This window comes from Vipera ursinii (assembly GCF_947247035.1).
Source record: "Vipera ursinii genome assembly, chromosome: 3".
Taxonomy (NCBI): Eukaryota; Metazoa; Chordata; class Lepidosauria; order Squamata; family Viperidae; genus Vipera; species Vipera ursinii.
In genome coordinates this window covers 33,172,168-33,193,838 of record NC_139516.1, presented here as the reverse complement: position 1 = coordinate 33,193,838, position 21,671 = coordinate 33,172,168, and the positions used below count along the sequence as shown (strand labels likewise).

At 37.4% G+C, this 21,671-nt stretch overlaps 1 protein-coding gene across 2 annotated transcripts in view; it reads left to right on the top strand.

The window, feature by feature from the left end:
• LOC310637566 (rho GTPase-activating protein 39-like) overlaps positions 1-21,671 on the top strand; it is a 76,536-nt gene that overhangs the window by 33,490 nt on the left and 21,375 nt on the right. For both annotated transcript variants that reach the window (XR_014491947.1, XM_083358046.1), the window contains exon 2: positions 12,915-13,313. Coding sequence is in view for 1 of the 2 variants with exons in the window: in XM_083358046.1 (XP_083214172.1) it covers positions 12,915-13,313 (399 nt within the window). In the remaining variant the exon portion in view is untranslated. The remainder of the gene's footprint in view (positions 1-12,914; positions 13,314-21,671) is intronic.

Sequence of the window (21,671 nt, the reverse complement as noted above, 5' to 3'; positions counted from 1 at the left end):
ATGCCCCCCACAGCCCAATCCGGGCGCCAGAAGCTTTTTCCAGGCTGCTGCCACCCGGAAACAGGACGTTGGAGAGCTACATAAGCATCCCCTGGCCTCAGATCCAGGCGGCAGGGGCCTGGAAAAGGCCTCCGGAACCTGGATCGGGCCATGGGGGGGGCTGTAGAAGCATCCCCCGGCTTCAGATTCAGGCAGCAGCAGGAACCATGGCAGAGAGGAGACAGATCTTTTCAAGGTGAGTCTGGCATGGCAGGAAGGGAGGGGGAAGCATGAGGTATCTTAGTAGGTGGGGGAGGCCTTGGGGGCCTGGTCCATCACTAGGCTCTCCATGGCCTTCCCCACCCTGAGATACCTCCTGTTCACTTAATGAGCTGTGAGCAAGGGAGTGATCTCATTCGAGGTATGAGATTCACTCTATGAGTTTTCAAGTTACGAGTGGAATGGGCAGACTCCATTATACTCAGTACTACCTGTACTGAACTGACAGTAAGAGTTCTTGATAAGGATACAAATTACAGTGATCAAGGTCAGTTTAGGATTATGCAGGGTTTGGGGAATTGTTGTTGTTATTATAATTATCCTTTTTTATTTGAATACGTAAGTTCAGTGCCATCCAGACCTCTTCTTAAATTTCCTTTTAAACTCTTTGAGTTTCCATGAGGCACTGGGAACAAAAGACCAAGATCATTTCTGATCTATTCACCCTACTTGCATAGTTCTATGGTTCTTTGGACTCTGCTCTGTGTGGAATTCTCCACAGCCATCTGTTCCCTATCCCACAGCTATGAAGGACATAGATGAATTACAATATCAAATGCTGTTCGCTATGCAGTATTCAGTCTGCTACCATACACATATACCTCCCCTTGTACTGACAGCTGCTGCCCTCATACTTAGACCATGGAGTATACTTATTCCGCATGTCACCAAACTAGACTGATTGACAAAAAAAAGCATTTATAGTGCTGAATCTCAGCTACAAGATTAAAGGTCATGATTTGCTGATATAAAGGAATTGATGTATTCAAAATATTCTATCATGGGTCATTTCACCTTTCAGTAGAAGTGTATATGTAGCTCAGGGTTGAACTGTGGAGTCCTTGGTACTCTCTGAGCTTGGCTGTTTGCTTGCAGATATTTCATTACTTGACATGGTAACATTATCAGTACTAGTGAGTGTGAGGTTTTACCCCTGTTTATACACAGTAGCTTGCCCTTGCAGTATTGGTCAGGGTGTGGTTTTCCCCTTAATAATTCCTTTGTTAAAGTATTGCTATCTGCTTGATTTTTTGTCTCCTGTTATACCTCCTGCTTATCTGGACATTGGTGCTGGAATAATATAATTGCTGTGAGTAAGTGAGCTATCCGTGATGCAGGGTGGGTGGGGAAGTGTAGAAGCGTGTGTGGAACCTGTTGGATTACAAAGCAGGCCCAGTGCTTTGGTGACCCGGCAGGGCAGGATGGGGCAATAGGCGGGGAGGCATGCTTCACTGTCTCTGTGGTCAGTTGTAACAGTGAACAGCCACAAAAGTGCTGTAACAGATGTAACTTCAGGACAGGGTCTTAAGTACCTTTGGGAAGTCTGTTATAATTTTGGATCATCACTAAGTAACCTCTTGTAACTCAGTATTAGAATACGAGAATGTAATCACAAACCTATCAACTCTTTAGATAGCAAGCATCAATATCCTCATGCCAAGTCTGTAGTTTATCATGTGTTTACCTAGCATACCATTTCTTGTTTGGGCAAGCATTAGGCTTTGTAGGGTGATGAGAAAAGCTCATTGCAGGGATATTAATAGTCTTTTGATCATTGTACTCCTTTATCTGGATTATCTTCTACATTAAGGATTCCCTCTGAGTCATTGTACTCTCCCAAATGCTTACACTTCCCCTTGGCAAATTGATTCCTTCTCAAGATTGCTGGTATGTTTTATGACTTCACCAATATGGTCATTTTAAAAACGATTTTAAATCAATGTGCACATAATACCAAACTGTTAGTTGAATTGTACTTGATAAGTTGTACTTGTTGCCCTGATATTTATTTCTATTGAAATATTTCTAGCCTCATTTTATAGAGAATTTTTCAAAAGTTGATTACAATAAAAAAATAAGTACAATATTGTACAATGATATACAATAAAGGAGAACAGAAATCAAAAGTTATTTAACCAAGTATGTCTGACAGTAGTGAGTGGGACAAATCTTTTATTAAACTAATGCTTATTAATATTTCATAACTATTAATAAAACTACGGCATCAAAGGCTTTCATTTTGGAAAGTAGACACTCCTCCCTTAGACATCTAATTGTTTGCAACAACATTGGTGATTGAACATATGCAGAGAATCTGTATCATACTGAAAAATGCAGTATTCTGTGACATCTGGTAGAAAATGGCTGATTGACAGTACCCAGGCAAAAAACCTTGGGGTCAGGTTTTTCCAGCTGAGGGTTTAGGCAGTACCCCCAAGTCTGAAGAACTTTTCCAGGACAGAGAGAGTCCCAGAAATCACCCTCCAAGACCATCCAGACAGTGATGATTTGCAAGAGGATTCTGGAGCGGTGCTCCAGACTTTACTGGTGAATCATTAGCTGTCAGATATGAAAGACCAGATCAACGCTGAAAGTTTAATTAAACTGATTTATTGCTAAACAGCCTGTAAACAGGAATCTTCTCAACTAATGGTTAGCACCTGTTTGAAATTAGATCAGGGTCCATGGAATTCAAGGAGAGTTGGTCTTAGTCCTTGTATGGCTACACAGGGATTCTAGGCTGATCCCTCCTTTAATTTAGCCCCCGGGTTCTGCCACTCCTTCTACATTAGTGAGAGGCAGAGATAGCAGCCCGATCACAGTGGAAAAACAGCCATTGTTTAAAACTCTTTTTCCAAATGGACAATAAGTCATGCTTTCTGTTTCTTAAAACACTTTATTTTAACTATTTTTCTTTACTGATTTTAAAAATACTCTTGATCACAATGTGTTACTCTTTTGAAGAGTTGTGGTCTTTTAGAAACATTGTTAGTACTAAATAACAAGGAGGGGAAGTGCCATGGTAAGTTAAAATAAGAAAGCTTGGGATTTTTTTGTTTCCGTACCCTGTTTCTTGAGAAACATAAGGACTTAAAATTTGGCGGCTTAATTTAGCCTTTTTTCTGCCATGCTCATTTGATAATGGAATTTATAAGTCATGACTCTGAGGTGCTTGTGGGAGAGTGAAGTCTTCAGATTTTAACTGAACCTGATTTGTTAAGATGCAACTTCAGACATGCATGTTATTTAAAAGATTTGCTCTTTGCCCACAAGAGGGAGTGAGGGATCACAAAATAGGGAAAAGCTACCTCTGACTTTATTAAATTTTAGAACAAACAAGATGAACATCAAACCAGAACAGCCCAGAGGAGGGAGCCAAGCCAACTGGACCTCATGGGAATCATTTTCTTGGAATGCTCAAACAAAATAATTCAAGCAATCCAAGCAATAAGAATAAAGAGTGTTATGCTAGAGATGCAACCGAGTGCAGAAACTCATCAAACCATTAGAAATGTTCCACAATGACAGAAATCAGTAACAAAGTTAATTTTTTTTTAAATATTGAATGGATAGTAACAGTGTTCATTATGAGGGTGATATAAAATAAATTGTTCTAATGAAACTTAAAAAAGAAGAGCTGCGGATAAGACCTCAAGCCACGGAAGAACAATGTCTGGATCTTCATTTCAAAATTGTGTTGAAAGATTGACCACATGGATCCAACTGTCCTGAAAGAAATATCTGAAGATTTTGAGAAAAAGAAATGTTTCTGCTGTTCAACAGATATTCTGAAGAAGAGAAAGATTTTATTTTGCTGCGACAAGTTGGAGGGGGTGAGTTGACATGAAAGGACATTCGGAGTTAGAAAAATGGATTTTTTACTGTCAATATAATATAACTTGAAAGAAACCCTTTATAAAAAGTTAACTTAAACATAACTAATTTTAAGAATGGTAATCTTTAAAAAATACTCTGAACTTTTAAAATGAATATAAAATTGAAACTAGACAATTTTCTGTTAGGTTGTGGGTCAAAGAGCTTGAAACAAAACTTGGGTCATTGTTATCATACATGTTGACTGCTGAAAATTCAGTATGTGCAGATGGAAAGATATAATGAATTTGGTGGAGATGGCAAAGCTAATTCTTTTAAACAAAGAGAAGAATTTATTCAGTTTTGTTTCCATTTAGAAATCATTTCTGGATTTCATGCTTGAAATAGAATAAAAAATGAAACTCTGACTTTAGTTTGAGGATTGGATAATTTTGTAGTTATGGAAATGGCTCAAAGTTTCTAAAAATCTAATGTAAAAAATGTGAGGTAACTAATATTTTACTGCATAGAATATAGTCGGAAATCACTTTTTTCTTTCTCTTTATCTTGAACCCTCCTTTTCTCTTTTATGATTGTTGTTTTCATTTGTAATTTATATTATAATAAACTTTAATAAAAATTCTTGGGGGGAAAAATGAAACATGCAGCATGCAACCTAATGCTTTACAGGTTAAATTTACATTTTTAGACAAACTCTGTGTCAGCTTGAATAGTTTACAAGGAATTTGTGGACCAGAATTTCTGGAGGAAAGCAAGTTTTCTTTCCTTGTTTAAACTATTGTTTTTGGCTTTACTTTTCAAAGTTTGTCCTAAATTCCCTATACTGCAAATGTTTTAGAATCGTTTTTGTTGCAAGTACGGTGCTTTCCTAAATTAAACAATTCTGAATCTTTTTATGTGTACCGTAATTTCATCCTAATACATTGCCTCTCTTCAGTCTTTGAAGTGGTATGCAGGATGTTTTTCAACCATATAATCTAATTGCATTTACTTAATTACAATACAAGGTAGACTTGTAATTAATCTCTGACCTAGACTCCTCTGACCAAAAAAGGGAATATTTCATTTTCTGCTGGAAAAAGAATTTGAAACAGTTGGAAACGGGAATAGTTCTGAGAGTGGTCCTAAACAGTTTGAAAGTAACTAGTAGGTTCCCGGTTCATTTTCTAAAAGGGAAGCATTGTAAGAGAGAAATAATGGGGTGGAATAAGGTTCTCAGCTCTATTTTTTTTTTTACCCAACCAGGCTGCAAAATCTGAAAAAAGTATATAATCTCTCTCAGGAAAGCTGCTAATATTGATAAGAATTAAGGAGATGAATTGTAGTGCTCCACAAACCTATTTATTTTAATGGCCTGCAGCCTATAAATATTCAATAACGCACATTTTTTTTTCATAGTGTGTGAAAGCAGAAATGAAATACTTCTCTTTGCAGATATTTGTGAAACATATATAAAGCAATTGTACAAAGACATGGCTGCTTTAACAATTCAAGGTGATGTGCTTTTTTTGCTTTCCTATGTAATATCAAACATGTAACATCTGCTTTGAATGCTTTATATGCTGTTTTGTTAAGATACAGTAGTGCCATCACAAAATGACAAAAAGATGAATAACTGTTGTCAGTGACTTCTGTTCTGAGAACAGCTGCAACTGGTACACTAGCCAGAACTGGATAAAGGCAGTCATGGCCATAACTTTTATTAGATGTTTCATTAAGAGCTGTAAATCATTGACCGGAATTGGCTATTCAGGCAAAGCTACTTTTGCTACCCTTTGGGGGAAGACTAAAGCAAAGGGGGGATCAAAATTATTGATTACTCCACTCTTTCTTGTACCGTCAATTTTCTGAGTGAACGATGGAAAGATGCTTGCTACAAATCAGTACATTCAAGCATTTATACATGCTGTTTGTCATTGTATGCCACATTAGCAGTTATAGTGTAATCTGTTAGAGATACTAGGCATAACAGAGCGATGTGAAATATGGTCATAAATAAGATTGATCAGTGCAGTTTCTATCCCCATCCCCCACCTTACTGAAAAGGATTTAGGTAATATGTTTCTTCCAGAGCTCTTTGTAATTGCACCCTGTCACTTAACAATCTTGCACGAAAGAGGTCACTCAGAGGCAATTTTGTTAAAGTTTTTTGTGCCTCCCTTTTGCAGAAGTCAACAAGGCTCTGAAATGAATCACATCCTGGACTGGGGGAACTCCTAAAATAGTCCTGGAGTCTATTGGGATTGATAAAATGCCTAAGCTGACCCATTTGAATTGACTCTAGTAATCTTCAGTCTCCCTGTGGATAAGCACTATTCTGTTGCATCAAGGCTTATGCAATCCTTCAGGGCTACAAAGGGATACAAGTCAGCCAGTACTTAATAACTTAAGTGTATTATCCAATCAGGACTTTTGGCTTATATGTTTCGAAAATAGAGACACACATCCCAAGATGGAGTTTTTGTATATTCATGTATGTATAAAGAAAGTGTTTACAGTATTTAAGAGATAAAATATATTCTAGCTTATTCATTGCATGATAACATGTTTATTCTATATTGATAAATTTTGGGGGGAAAAATAAACCAATGAAAGGAAAGTTCTACTGAACACAAGGTTTTTACTTTGGCTTAGAAATTAAAAAAGTAAAATAAAGATATCTAATGATTTTGCAAATGAGCTAGGTATATGAGGGAAATGTGTATTAGAAGAATGAACAAAAAGGTGTTTTTTAAATCAGTGGTGAACATTCTTAGATCTGAATGTACTTTCATATTGAGTTAGCTTTCAGATTGATATGAAATGTAGCAGTCAAACAATCAAATGATATAGTCTACCATTCTTTCTAAAAGAGACAAGCTCTTCTCCTTTATGCTGAAAAGAAAACTAGAACCTTCCCATTCTAATTCAGCTATATATAAATATTCTGTTTGAAAGTAGAGTACTCAGTGGATTTTTTGTCTTGCTATTTTATCCTTCTTATACATTTTCCTAATAGCAATAGCAATAGCATTTAGATGTATACCACCTCCATAGTGCTTTACAGAACTCTGGGCAATTTACAATATAAGTATTATTTATCTATTGCCCCCAAGAATCTGGGTCCTCATTTTACCAACTCGGAAGGATGGAAGGCTGAGTCATGCATGAGACCCATTCGGATCAAACTCAAGGCTGTGGGCAGAGTTTGCCTGCAATACTGCACTTTAACCACTGTGCTATTAGGGCTATCCTAATCCTAATCAGAATTTGTTTCTGAGTTAAATCTTGCTAGTTTCCGAGTTTAACAACTTCCATTTCAGACTGCTATTAGAAAGCTGACAATAATTTTGACTAAGTCCTGCTCCCTCTATTACAAAAATAACCTTGCTTCAAGATGATGATGATGATGATGATGGAAGGACCTTGGAAGTCATCTAGTCCAACCCCTTGCTCAGGCAGAAAACCCTATACCATTTCAGACACATGGCTGTCCAGTCTCTTCTTAAAAACTTCCAGTGTTGGAGCATTCACCACTTCTGGAGGCAGGTTGTTCCACTGATTAATTGTTCTAACTGCCAGGAAATTTATCCTTAGTTTTAGGTTGCTTCTCTCTTTGGTTAGTTTCCATTCATTGCTTCTTATCCTGCCTTCAGGTGCTTTGGAGAATAGACTGACTCCCTCTTCTTTTTGGCAACCTCTGAGATAATGGAACACTGCTATCATGTCACCCATCGTCCTCTTCATTAAACTAGATACCCAATTCCAGCAACTGTTCCTTGTATGTTTTAGCTTCCAGTATCCTAATCATCTTTGTTGCTCTTCTCTGTACTCTTTCTAGAGTCTCAACATCTTTTTTACATCTAGGTGACCAAAACTGGATGCAGTATTCCAAGTGTGGCCTTACCAAAGCATTGTAAAGTGGTATTAACACGTTATGTGATCTTGATTCTATCCCTATGTTAATGCAACCTAGCACTGTGTTGGCTTTTTTGGCAGCTCCAGCACACTGCTGGCTCATACTTAACTAATTGTGCACTAGGACTCCGAGATCCCTCTCACAGTTGCTACTATTGAGCAAGGCACCACCTACTGTACCTGTGCATTTGGTTTTTCTTGCCTAAATGTAGAACCTTACTTTTTTCACCATTGAATTTCATTTTGTTAGATAGTGCCCAATGTTTAAGTCTGTCAAGATCTTTCTAGTCATAGTGAGCAAACCTCTTGCTATGCTACTCACTGCTGAATGGGTGCAAATATCTTGCTTCAGCATAAGAATCAGGTGGCCTGCATCTATTCAGATTATCCATTTTGCTCAATCACCCAGAAGATATAGGAGATGGGATTTAATTGTGGACTCTTGAAAAATGGAGCTGCAAAATGGTCAATTTCTATTATTTACTCTATTAACCCTGCTCTGGACAATTAAATCTGTTTTATACTTAAACTGAGAGCTGCCTTTTTTTGACTCTGCTAAAAAAGCAACAATTAACAGTGACATTTACAAATTGTGTTAAGATAAATTACAAAATACTGTATAAGCATTTATAGCTGCATACTTCAACATTACTTTAGAGACGAATGTTAGCAGGAATGAACTAGCTTTACTTGACCAGTTTAAAGAACTGCAATGAACTGCAAAATGACCCATTTCAGCAAGGTACTCCAGATACCTTGGAGGAGGTACATAGGACAATCAAAGTAGAACATTTGATTCACTGGATGAAACATCCAGATGCTAGGAAACAGCAGACTTATCAATTGTATACACCCCATCTTCTCCAAATATTTTTTCCCAGTACCCTAATTGGCCTTTCTGGCCCCCAAGGTGACTTCAATAGGAAGAGAGTGATTAGGGATATCAAAGTGAGAATGCAGGGGTGTTATATAAAACGTATACTTTCCCTGCCTGCATCCTCAAAACAGGGTTTGGAGTGAGGAAGGGACTTGATACTGAATGAGGATTGGACATCCCTTCTCTGCCTTCCTCCTATTTTTAACTGATATGGTTGCTTTTCAAACACTAATCTAGAACCAAACTAGAACTAATCTAAACCAATCTAGAATTAAGTTAAACTTAGATCCTATAACTAAGCTAAAACAACCTAGAACTAATGAGAAATTTCCTGACAGTTAGAACAATTAATCACTGGAACTACTTGCCTCCAGAAGTTTGGGGTACTTCAACATTGGAGGTTTTAAAGCAGAGATTGGACAACTGTTTGTCTGAAATCATATAGGGTTTCTTGCTTGAGCAGTGGGTTGGGCTAGAAGACCTTCAAGGTCCCTTCCAACTCTCTTATTCTGTTACTATCCTTCCATTAGATTTAGGGAGAATGATCCTAAATTGGGCAAACTGCTTCACAGGGACAGCTGAAAACCCTCTTGCCTGCAAATGCTTCTCAAGAACGGGAAAGTACTATTGATGTATATGTTGTTGTTGTTCCAGACTACACTAAAGGTCAGAGTGACCTAAAGGTCTAGTAAGTAAGTTTACTTTTGGAGTCAAAAATTCCCAGTGCTTCCAGGATCCCCAAAGCATTTGAAATTGTTTCCTTTGTGTTCAAGCTTCAGGCAGACTAGATCATTGCTTCTGTTTAAATGATACATCCAATAATTTGGTTTTAGGGTTCGTGCTTCCCATTGTAAACAAAGGAAAATTGCTAAGCACATTGATTTGTGCTTAAATTGTAAGCCGCCCTGAGTCTTCGGAGAAGGGCGGGATATAAATGGGATAATAATAAATAATAATAATAATAATAATAATAATAATAATAATAATAATAATAATAATAATAATTAATAAAAACAGTTTCTTAACTGTGAATGAGGCAGGGCTGCAGGGGCAATATAGAAAGTTATTTTCATGAGTGCTATTTTTTTTTTATTGAAAAGTTTTAAAATACAGTTTTCCTTTAAAAAGCCCCCCTTCCCCCTCCCTCCTCCCCCCCTACCTCCCCCCTACCTCCCCCCCTCCCCCCCTCCCTCCTCCCCCCCTACCTCCCCCCCTCCCCCCTCCCCCCGACTTCCCAGAGCTAAATACAAGGTATATATATATAAAAAAGCAATCATAAACAACCATATACTAACAACTATAAATTCTAAAATCCATCACTCTCTAGCTTATATAGGATAAAACAAACCTTAGCAATATTAAATATATATAAAAAACTAAAATAGAAAAAGAAAAAAAAACGAAAGAAGACTTATTCGAATGCTACATAAAACTTCTTAACCCTATACTTGTTCTGGATAAACTCAATCCATTTTCTCCATTCCATAATATAACGTTCTTGTGAATGATCTTTCAAATAGGCCGAAATCTTCGCCATCTCTGCCAGGTCGGAAACCTTTAAAGTCCACTCTTCTATGGTCGGCAGTTCCTCTTTCTTCCAATATTGACCTATCAAAAGTCTTGCTGCCGTAACTAAGTTCAACATCAACTTGGAGTCCACAACTGTAGCGTCGACAATTATTCCCAACAAAAAAAATTGCGGACAAAACTTTATCCTCCGTTTAAAAATCTTCTGCATATTCCACCAGACTTTTATCCAAAAAACCTTAACCTTCTTACATGTCCACCATATGTGAAAATATGTTGCATCTTCATCACCACACCTCCAACATTTAGGCTGGTAATTCGGATACATACTTGCAAGCTTTTTAGGATCTAAATGCCATCTATAAAACATTTTGTAAAAGTTCTCTCTTAGATTTTGAGCTTGAGTAAATTTTACATTCCTCACCCAAATCTTTTCCCACGTGTCCATTGTAATAACTTCCTGAATGTTTTGGGCCCATTTTATCATACAGTCCTTAACAAGCTCTGTTTCTGAATCAATCTCTATCATTGCAAGATATATCCGTTTGATATGTGCTGGTCCCTGATTTCTAATTTGCTTTATCAAATTTTCATCAGTCATTGCAAATCCATTTTTCTGGTCTTCTTTCCACCTGGCCCGTAACTGAATATATTGAAACCAAGTTTGAACAACCTTCTCTTCTCGCAAGAGGCTATATGATTTCAAACACCAAACATTCCTTTCCAAGCTTAAAATTTCCTTGTACGTAGTCACATCATGTTTGAAACCAGCATGTATATTTTCTATTGCGTGTTTTGGAATTGCCCACAATGGTATCTTGCTGCTTAACTTATATCTATACTTCTTCCAAACTCTCAGCAATGCCTGCCTTAAAATATGCATCCTAAACACAGTATCTACCTTCTTATCATACAACAAATATGCATGCCAGCCAAACAACAAGTCATGGCCCTCAAGATTTAATAACCTCGGTTGTGTCAAATTAATCCAATCGCTTATTCCTACTAATGCAGCAGCTTCATAATATAGTTTAAAATTAGGCAATTTAAGGCCACCTCTCTCACGAGTATCCTGCATAATCTTAAGTTTAACTCGTGGCTTTTTCCCTGCCCAGACAAATTTATTGATACCACGCTGCCATTCCTCCAAGTTAGAATCTTTCTTAAGAATCGGTATCATTTGAAATAAAAATAAAAATTTGGGCAGGACATTCATTTTCACTGCTGCAATCCGTCCCAACAAAGACAATTGCAATTTTTCCCAACTCTCCAATTCTTTTTGAATTTTCCCCCATAGTTTTTCATAATTATTTTTATATAACTTTGTATTAGAGGGCGACAAAATCACCCCCAAATATTTAACCCTTTTAACAATCTCAAATCCAGTTAATCCTTCTAAGAGAGCCTTCTGTGAAACTGTCATATTTCTAGCCAAAATCTTAGTTTTCTGTGTATTTACTTTAAATCCAGAAACCTTCCCATATTGTGTTATTATCTCCATCAGGTCCACAACAGAGTTCTCTGGCTGGGTCACTGTAACAACCAGATCCATGAGTGCTATTCTTGATCAAACGTTTAAGACTATAAATATCATAGATGGAATGCACATATTGTTGTGCAACACTCTAGTTAATATTTTGCTTTTTTTAAAGAAAGAACTTTCCTACATATTCATTGCCCTGGCATTCCAAACCAACATAACCAACCAAGATCTCAGCTTATGTGTAGACTCGTGTAACAAAAATCATGTTTTAATCACCACTTCACTTAACAATCAAATTCCCAATTGTGGTCAGTAAATAAGGATTATATGTGTTGGAGAAATAAAATTGTTTCTACCTGTCATGTTTTATTACAGTTTTAGTGATAATAGTTTTGTTGAATCGTTATTAAACTTTTTCTTCATTGGGTTCTTTCAGGATGAGAAATGTCCAAAAGTAAAATAGTCAATAATAGTAAATGCAGGGGACTTGTCCAGATATTCACCAGGGATCAACACTGATTTGAAGACAGGGAGGAAGGAAGTTTATTGGAGGCTGTGTTGAGTATATTGAAAATTACCATGAAAAAGCCATGGCATTCAGATAAAAGTAGATTCTTGGTTGCTTGGATTTGTGACAATAATGCTTTTTGCATTTAAAATTTCTCAGGCATTAATTCTGAACCATTGCCCCTTCTCTCAGTTTGCTAGTAAGGTTTACTGATAACTCTTCCCTAATCCTCAATAAATATACAGTTTATCCTATTTAAATTTAAAGCATTACCTCTTGTTATAAAAAAGCACAAAGATTATTTTCTATTTTGCAGGTATAATCTTGAATTGAGTAGCCAATACCCTATATAGATGTAGATTTTTTAAAATATACCCACATGGTAGAAGTTCTACCTTGCAAACAACTTTTCTGAATTGGTTTCACAAGATTGCAGCGTGGTGAAGATTTTCTAAATTTTGTGGGGAGTCACTACGAAAAAAATGGTATGGAATTTCCTCTCTTACATTCTATGTAGTTTATGACTCTGAGGTTCCTAGGATAGAACTGGGGTCTTACTAAATATTATAATAGAAAGTTGATGTAAATAAACATTTATTTATTACCCAAGTTTAGAGCACTTTTAATCTTAAAAACTTAATCTAAATACTTACTGATATATAATCCACCAAGTGTGCCACCTTTTCTGTAGTCAGGATAAAGTATTGTGGTTTTGATAGAACTAACTATGTATTTCCTTTTTATTTCAGCTCAGATTGGGTGGAAATTATTGAACCCCGTTCTAGAGAGCGAATGTATGTTAATTTGACAACTGGAGAGTGTGGTTGGGATCCACCACCCAATCTCAGAGTTCGGCAGTCTGATGAAAACCAGTGGTGGGAACTCTTTGATCAAAACAACAATCGCTTCTATTATTACAATGCCATCACTCAGCAGACTGTGTGGCACAGGCCTCAGGGCTGTGACATTGTGCCACTAGCTCAGCTCCAAGCCATGAAACGTAATTCCCAGTCTGAGTTCGGGACATCACAGCACAGGAACAGTACAAGTAGTGAGGGACGAAATACTCCTATCCCGATAACTCTTCTACAGGATGTGGAGAAGAGTAAAGACAGCAGCAGTCTCGAGAAGAGGCCAGAAACTGAAAGGTAAATCATTTTTTAATTTTATCATTTTTCTCTTTTTTTATAGCTGTAGAGGGAAGAGGGAAATACATCCTTGTTTTAAAATGAAACTCATAAGATGAGAAATACTTTTGGCTACTTAATGTAAAAAACAAATAGATAAGTAGAGAGCCACTTTGGTTTAGTGGTTAAGGCAGCAGGCTACAAAGAGGAAGAAGACTCTTAAGTTCAAGTCCCACCTCATCCATGAAACCCAGCTGGATGACTTCTCTCTCAACCCATGATGCCAGGCTGAGACTACAAGCCAGTCAGCATCTCAGAAATATCAGTGGAAGGGTTAATGAGTATCTGGTTTTTAAAAATTGGCCACCTGACAAAACTATTTTTTTTAGCAAATAACTTACTCTTAATTCTTGATTAAAACAGTATTTCTAATTGAAATCACTCAAACTTCTCAGAGTTGCTGCTTGTCATAGGAGTGTAGGTACATAGAAGGAAAGCCACAAGTCACTCCTTTTTCCCAAGAAAAGAATGTTACAGCCAGCTCTTACATATCTCTATTCCCAAACAGAAAAGCATAATAGAATTGCCATCTGAAACATCGGTAATTTCTTTTTCAAAAAATGTTTTTGGCTTTACTGAATTAAAAGTCAGTAGATATGTTAAAAAGATCTAAAAACATGCCAAGATTCCAGTAGCAGCTTTTGGACATATTGGGAAAAACAAAAAGAGGAATTTGGCCTATTATGCTTTGTGGAAAGAATTACTTTTTCACAAATCGAAACCAAAATAACCTTTCTGGTATATCCTAATACTCTCATCTTAATTTTTCACACATCTCATGTTAATTTTTCCACCACAACTATTTAGTATTTTTTTTAATACTGAAGATGTAAAACTAATGTCTTTATGGCAGCGGTCCCCAACCCCTGGTCTGTGGACCAGCACCAGGCCACAGCATGCCAGCAACCGGGCTGCAAAAAAAACCAAGCAAAGCGGGATGCAGACAGAACACGAGACCACACCCTCTTTGGTCCGCGGAAAAATCTTTCCCCACAGAACCCATCCCTTGTGCCCAAAGGGCTGGGGACCACTGCTCTACGGTGTGTTTTTCCAATATTGTACAATAGCTAGTCTTGCCCAAATCCCTATGAATTGAACAGTTGTCTTACCTCACTAAATAATGTCTGTAAACGTAACTACATTTTTCTATATCCATACTATTAATCTCTCTAATCATTTCAGATCACAATCTTTGTACAACTTCACAGGACCACTGTATATGCACATAGGTGCCCTTTGCTTCACCACACTTTCAACATTTATTTGAGCCTTTCCCAGTAATTACTTATGGGGGCATAGTATTACCTCTGAATAATTTTCCCGGCTTAGTAATTTCCCCTGCTGCTTGATCATAATGCTAGCTTCTTCCAAAGTGTTGTCCATTGTGTGTGAGACATATCTTAAATCTGATTCCTGTACTTCTTTCAGAGTTATTGCATATTTTGAATATTAGATGTTTAGAGGACTTTGAAGGTTCTAACATAAGATTTTCAAAAGCTTTTAAAAGTTGCAATACTGTCATCTTACAAATTCAGTAAGTTTCTAATAATATTAATGCCAGGAAAATAGAAATGACTTCATTGGCTAGCAGTGAATAAAGATATAGTCCAACAAATTTGAAGGGCACTAGATAAAAGAAGCTTTTCCTGAAATCTATTTTCCTGATACCATTAGACTACTTGCAAAATGTTCATGAGAATCACTTTTTCACCCATAGTTACATTTTTTAATTTGATTATTTCAGGCATTGATTAAAATCTATGATGCTAATTCTTTCTAATAAATTAAAAGTTCTTGAACGCAGCTGCTATGGACAAATTGTATTTTTCCTAAGGCTGAACTTTTAAAAGAGCTAAATGGCTGCATTGCCAAGACCAGAAATAATGACAGCCTACTTACAATCAGCTTTTTTATTGCCATTCGCTGTATGTGATTATAAGACACACTGTATTCTGTAAAAGTAATTTTTATTTTCCATTTTGGGAACTAGCCTTCCTTGAATGAGGAAGTAAACCTTTTTCAGAGATAAAGTACAGGAGCTGAATAACGATTATAATTGTTGATTTTGTTGGCCAATATTGCATAGAACAGTTTTGTCAAGCATATATAATTACCATGCTGACTTGAAATATATATTTATACCTCTATTGCATCTGGAGATAGATTAAAATAAAGATAGATAATAATTTTTTTTAATCCCATTTATATCCCGCCCTTCTCCGAAGACTCAGGGCGGCTTACAATCTAAGCACAAACCAATGTGCTTAGCAATAGCCTTCATTCTATGTATATGCCTGCTTATTAGGGTCCTCATTTTACCTACCTCAGAAGGATGGAAGGCTGAGTCAACCTTGAGCCTGGTGGGATGTGAACCTGAACTAATTGCAGGCAGCTGGTGTTACTTAAGGAGGCATTAGCCCACTGCTCCACCAAGGCCCAGTTAAAATAATATATTTTACATATATATATAAAATGAAGTTAAAATAATATATTTCCACATTGCTGAAAAGGAAGGATTGATTTGTTCCCTTTGATAGTTCACAGAAACAGAAAACACTGTGATCTCATTGAAAATCAGCATAAGATCAGTCCTTGGTCCCCAAATCTTAATCATTAATCAATAGTTTCCAAAGTAAAAGGTAATTTTTTTAGTATGCCTGTGTATCACATATCTGGGGGAAAAAATCCTGGCAACTGATCTCAACACAGAATTGTACAGGGGCATGTTGTTGCATTTCATCAAAACATTTAGTAGCAAGCGTGTACTTACGACTGGTCATTTAGTGACTGTTTGAAATTATGATGGATCCATAAAAACTGCTTACAACCGCTTTCAAAGTTCCAGTGTTGCCTCCCTTCTGTGATCTTGTGACTGTATTTTGGGTGTTTAGCAACCAGCCCACATTTACTTCCGGTTTCTGGGAAAAACTACCCCATAGCAAATATTAGATTTGCTTAACGACACCATATTCATTTAATAACTGCTACAAAAAAGGTTGTAAAATCGGGTGCAGTCATGTGAGCTGCTTTATGACAACTATAACTTATAACCATAATTGTGGGGCTCAATTATAAATTAAGGACTACCTGTCTGTCACGTGGCTATGTATATTGTATATTCATATATGATTTTATATCAAGCCCATGTTAAAATCCCATAATGCTCAAATGTCACTCTTTATTTGGGCCTCCATCCTGAAAAAGCTAAATAAGGTCAGAGTTAATATTCGAACTCGGATGGGCGGCATCAGGAAATTCCAAAGCTATTGGAACTAGATTGGGAAGTTGAAATAACAGATCAGAAGAAAACAGTGGCAAACTGCTTCCATATTGTTTCTAGGAAAACAGTAGAATATATCCATTGTCATTACACTGGTAATATTTGCAGCATGTAGCAAGTACTCCTGATTGGATTTCCCAGTTATATTTATTTATTTATTTTATTTTATTACATTTATATACTGCCCTTTCCCGGAGGACTCAGGGCGGTTTACAGGGTAATTAAAAACAAAAATACAAAAGTTAAAAACAAATTAAACAAAAATTATATTCGTCCCGGGGCTTCCGCTGGCGGCGCGGCGCTGAAGACAGCCTCCCCTGGCTGCCCGCGGCTCAGCTGTTTGTTTTTTTGCCCGAAACAGCGCCGATCAGCTGTTCGGGCGAAATTGAAGCCCCCTCCTCGGGAGAAGAGGAGGGGGTGAGGCCCCAGGTAGGGGTAGAGTTCTCCGAGGCCGCCTGAGCTTTGAGCTTGGGCGGCTGAAGGATCGAACTCCCCCGAAGCCTGGGTTGCTCCCAGCTGGCCGTCGTCTCTGCTCCGAACTTCCTGGAGCAGAGCCAGGCGTCTGCGAACCAGCCCTGCCTGATGAAAGGACTATGATTTAAAGGAGCAGGCAGAGCGGTACAAGAGGAAAAGGTGAAGAGGACTATTTTACTGTACTCTCTAACTTGTTGGACTTTTTAAACTTTAATTGAAAGTGCGTCATAATTGAGGATTAAAAGATGGCGGCTAAACCTCCCTCTAAAACTCTTCGGAGTGGAGGATCCTCGCCGGTGCAACAATCATCACTACAGGCATTGCACCCTCCTGAAGTGCTGACATCGAAGGATTTGCGAGATGCCTTGGATAAACATGCCCAGGTACTTTTGGAATCAATTAATCAATCAATTGCTGATAAATTTGCACAGATGGAGGAGAAATTGGAGAAATTTGAGGAAAGAATGGAAGAGAGGATGGAACAGAAGTACAGCGTGATGAAGGTAGACATTTTGACTTCAGTGCATAAAGTGGCGGAATGTGTGGAAGATTTAGATGAAAAAGTGGATGATTTGGCTCAAAGGAATGCTATACTAGAAGTAAAAGCACGGGAGAATGAAATTGAAAGAGGCAAGTTGGAAAGGGAGTTAAGCCATGCCCAATATTACCAGATGCAGTTTGCTGTCAGAATTAGAGGCTTAAAAGAGAATGTTAAAGAAGATTTAAAGCAGCTGATCTCTGAGGCTCTCGAAGGGGTATTGAACCAGCCAGCATCTGAAATAAGAGCAGCTATGGATAAAGTGTTTCGGATGAACTCATGGATTGCCAGACAGAGAAAGTTGCCTAGAGATGTGGTGGTTTATTTTGCAAAAAGAGAAATTAGAGATCAAGTTATACAAGCTGCCTATGATGCTAAGGTTGTGATTGCTGAACAAGAAGTCTTGGTTTTAAAAGAAATTCCTCCAAGGATTTTAAGGGGAAGAAAGGACTATACATTTCTTGTGCAAGAGCTCAAGCAAAGAGATATAAGGTTCAGATGGGAGATTCCAGAGGGGCTGATGGTGATGTATGAAGGTAAAAGGTATAGGCTGACTACTGTGAAACAAGCACGTGATTTCTACAATAATGTCTTAAAAGCAACCCCATTAACGCTCCTGGAAGCTGGAAAGGGATCTGGAGAAGAAGAACAACAAGAGGAGGAAACAGAGGAAAATGGTGCTGGAGGAGATCAAGCTACAATCTCTTTGGATGATCCTAGAGAGCAAAGAGTGACGCGTGCTGCTTTAAAACGAGCAAAGAAAATAAAAGAACAAGATCAGCAAAAGTCTTCAGATTCTTCACATCGCATTCATAGCCAAGCTGTGGGAGGAGCACGGCCTAAAGTAACCAGTCCTATCAAAGCTGTGGTCCAAGAGCTTCTTGAGGATATACATGGCAACTAAATTTTTAACCTGGAATGTTAATGGACTAAACTCACCGCAGAAGAGGAAGAAAGTTTTTCAATATTTAAAACAATTTAAGATAGATGTTATATGCCTGCAAGAAACGCATATTAGAGTTTTGGATCAAAAGTATTTATTGAACTCGAGGCTGGGTACGCAATTTGTTGCTTCTGCAGAGAATAAGAAAAATGGAGTGGTTGTTTATGTTAAAAGTGCCTTAACAGCGGACCTAATTGAAGCAGATAAGCATGGAAGATATGTTATGATCGAGCTGTTGTTTGAAGGTAAAAAGATGCTTTTAGTTGGATTATATGCTCCAAATCAACAACAAGCTGACTTTTTTAGTTTACTTCATACAAAGCTTACCCAGTTGGATTATAAATCCTTTATTTTTATGGGGGACTGGAATGGAGTTATGGATGTACAGTTGGATAAGGCTGGAGCCTTTAAACGCATTCCAAGTCACGCTAGACTGCCTAAATCTTTTTTTGAAATGAAGGATGACCTGGAATTGCGAGATATTTGGCGTGAGAGACATTTGCGGGAGAAGGATTATACATTTTATTCTGATAGACACCAATCTTTTTCGAGGATTGATTTTATTTTGTTGACTAATGATCTTCTTTTGAGAACTAAAAAGGTGAAAATCTGCGCAAGAATTATCTCTGATCACAGTCCAGTGTGGTTGGAGATTGATAAGGAAAGAGGAGATAGACGCTCATGGCGCGTAAATGAGAATTTGTTTAGAAATCAGAGAAATGTGGAAGAATGCAAACAGCGGATGAAGGATTTTTTTGAGATGAATATGAATAAGGGTACCTCTATGGATATGGTTTGGGATGCTAGCAAGGCCTATATGAGAGGGGTGTTGATATATATGAATAATAGACATAGACGTGCAGTGGAAACTAGAAGGAAAGAACTGGAGAATGAAATAAAGGAAAAAGAAAAGGCTTTGATTTTGAACCCAGAGGAGGTGAAGATCAAGGAGGCTATTAGACTGTTACGAGGACAATTTGATAAATTAATGGCTGATCAAGTGGCGACCAATCTGCGGTTTGCTAGGCATAATACTTTTTGCAATGCTAATAAACCAGGCAGATGGTTGGCTTATAGACTGAGGAAAAAACAAAGGGCATCTAATATAGATAAGATTGAGCATAAAGGAAGGGTTGTGTATCAACAGAATCTTATTAAGGATGCCTTTGTGGATTTTTATTCGAAATTATATACTAAAGAGGACATTAATGCAAAAGATATTGATACGTATTTGGAGAAGGCTAGCATCCCGGTTCTTACGCAAGTACAAAAAGAGGGGATTAACCAACTGATTACAGAAGAAGAAATTTTTACAGCTATTAAGGAACTGAAGGTGGATAAAGCACCAGGCACTGATGGCTTGACTGCGGCCTATTATAAAAACTTACAATTAGAGATGATAAAACCGTTAAAGGAACTGTTCCAGACAATCCAGAGGGGGGGAAAGGTGCCCCCGTCTTGGAGAACAGCTTTTATCTCTTTGATTCCGAAGGAAGACCAGGATGCTACTTTAGTTAAAAATTACAGACCGATATCGCTTTTAAATACAGATTATAAGATATTTGCTAAGGTTTTGGCTAATAGACTGATGAGGGTTCTGCAACAGGTGATTCATGGGGACCAAACGGGGTTTATTAGTGGAAGACAAATGAAAACCAATGTGAGACATATAGTTGATGTGTTAGAGTTTTTGGAAAGGCACAACCAGATCTCTGCTGCGCTAATCTTTTTAGATGCTGAAAAGGCTTTTGATCAATTGAACTGGCAATTTTTGTTGAAAGTTTTAGACAAAATGGATTTTGGGGAAAAATTTTTACAACCGATTAGGGCATTATACCAAAAACAAACTGCCCGAATTATAGTTAACAATAGTTTGACAACAGTATGTAATATTGAGAAGGGCACAAGGCAAGGCTGTCCGCTATCGCCCTTGTTATTTATATTAACATTAGAGATACTATTGGTTAAGATTCGGAATTCGGAAAAAATTAAGGGGATACAAGTTGGAGATCAGGATTACAGATTGAGAGCATTTGCAGATGATCTGGTTGTTACAGTGACCCAGCCAGAGAACTCTGTTGTGGACCTGATGGAGATAATAACACAATATGGGAAGGTTTCTGGATTTAAAGTAAATATACAGAAAACTAAAATTTTGGCTAGAAATATGACAGTTTCGCAGAAGGCTCTCCTAGAAGGATTAACTGGATTTGAGATTGTTAAAAGGGTTAAATATTTGGGGGTGATTTTGTCGCCCTCTAATACAAAGCTATATAAAAATAATTATGAAAAGTTATGGGGGAAAATTCAAAAAGAACTGGAGAGTTGGGAAAAATTGCAATTGTCTTTGTTGGGACGGATTGCAGCAGTGAAAATGAATGTCCTGCCCAAATTTTTATTCTTATTTCAAATGATACCGATTCTTAAGAAAGACTCTAACTTGGAGGAATGGCAGCGTGGTATCAATAAATTTGTGTGGGCAGGGAAAAAGCCACGAGTTAAACTTAAGATTATGCAGGATACTCGTGAGAGAGGTGGCCTTAAAATGCCTAATTTTAAATTATATTATGAAGCTGCTGCACTAGTAGGAATAAGTGATTGGATTAATTTGACACAATCGAGGTTATTAAATCTTGAGGGCCATGATCTGTTGTTTGGCTGGCATGCATATTTGCTGTATGATAAGAAGGTAGATACTGTGTTTAGGATGCATATTTTAAGACAGGCATTGCTGAGAGTTTGGAAGAAGTATAGACATAAGTTAAGCAGCAAGATACCATTGTGGGCAATCCCAAAACACGCAATAGAAAATATACATGCTGGTTTCAAACATGATGAGACTACTTACAAGGAAATTTTAAGTTTGGAAAGAAATATTTGGTGCTTGAAATCATATAGTTTCTTGCGAGAAGAGAAGGTTGTTCAGACTTGGTTTCAATATATTCAGTTACAGGCCAGGTGGAAAGAAGATCAAAAAAATGGATTTGCAACGACTGATGAAAATTTGATAAAGCAAATTAGAAATCAAGGACCAGCACATATTAAACGGATATATCTTGCATTGATAGAGATTGATTCAGAAAC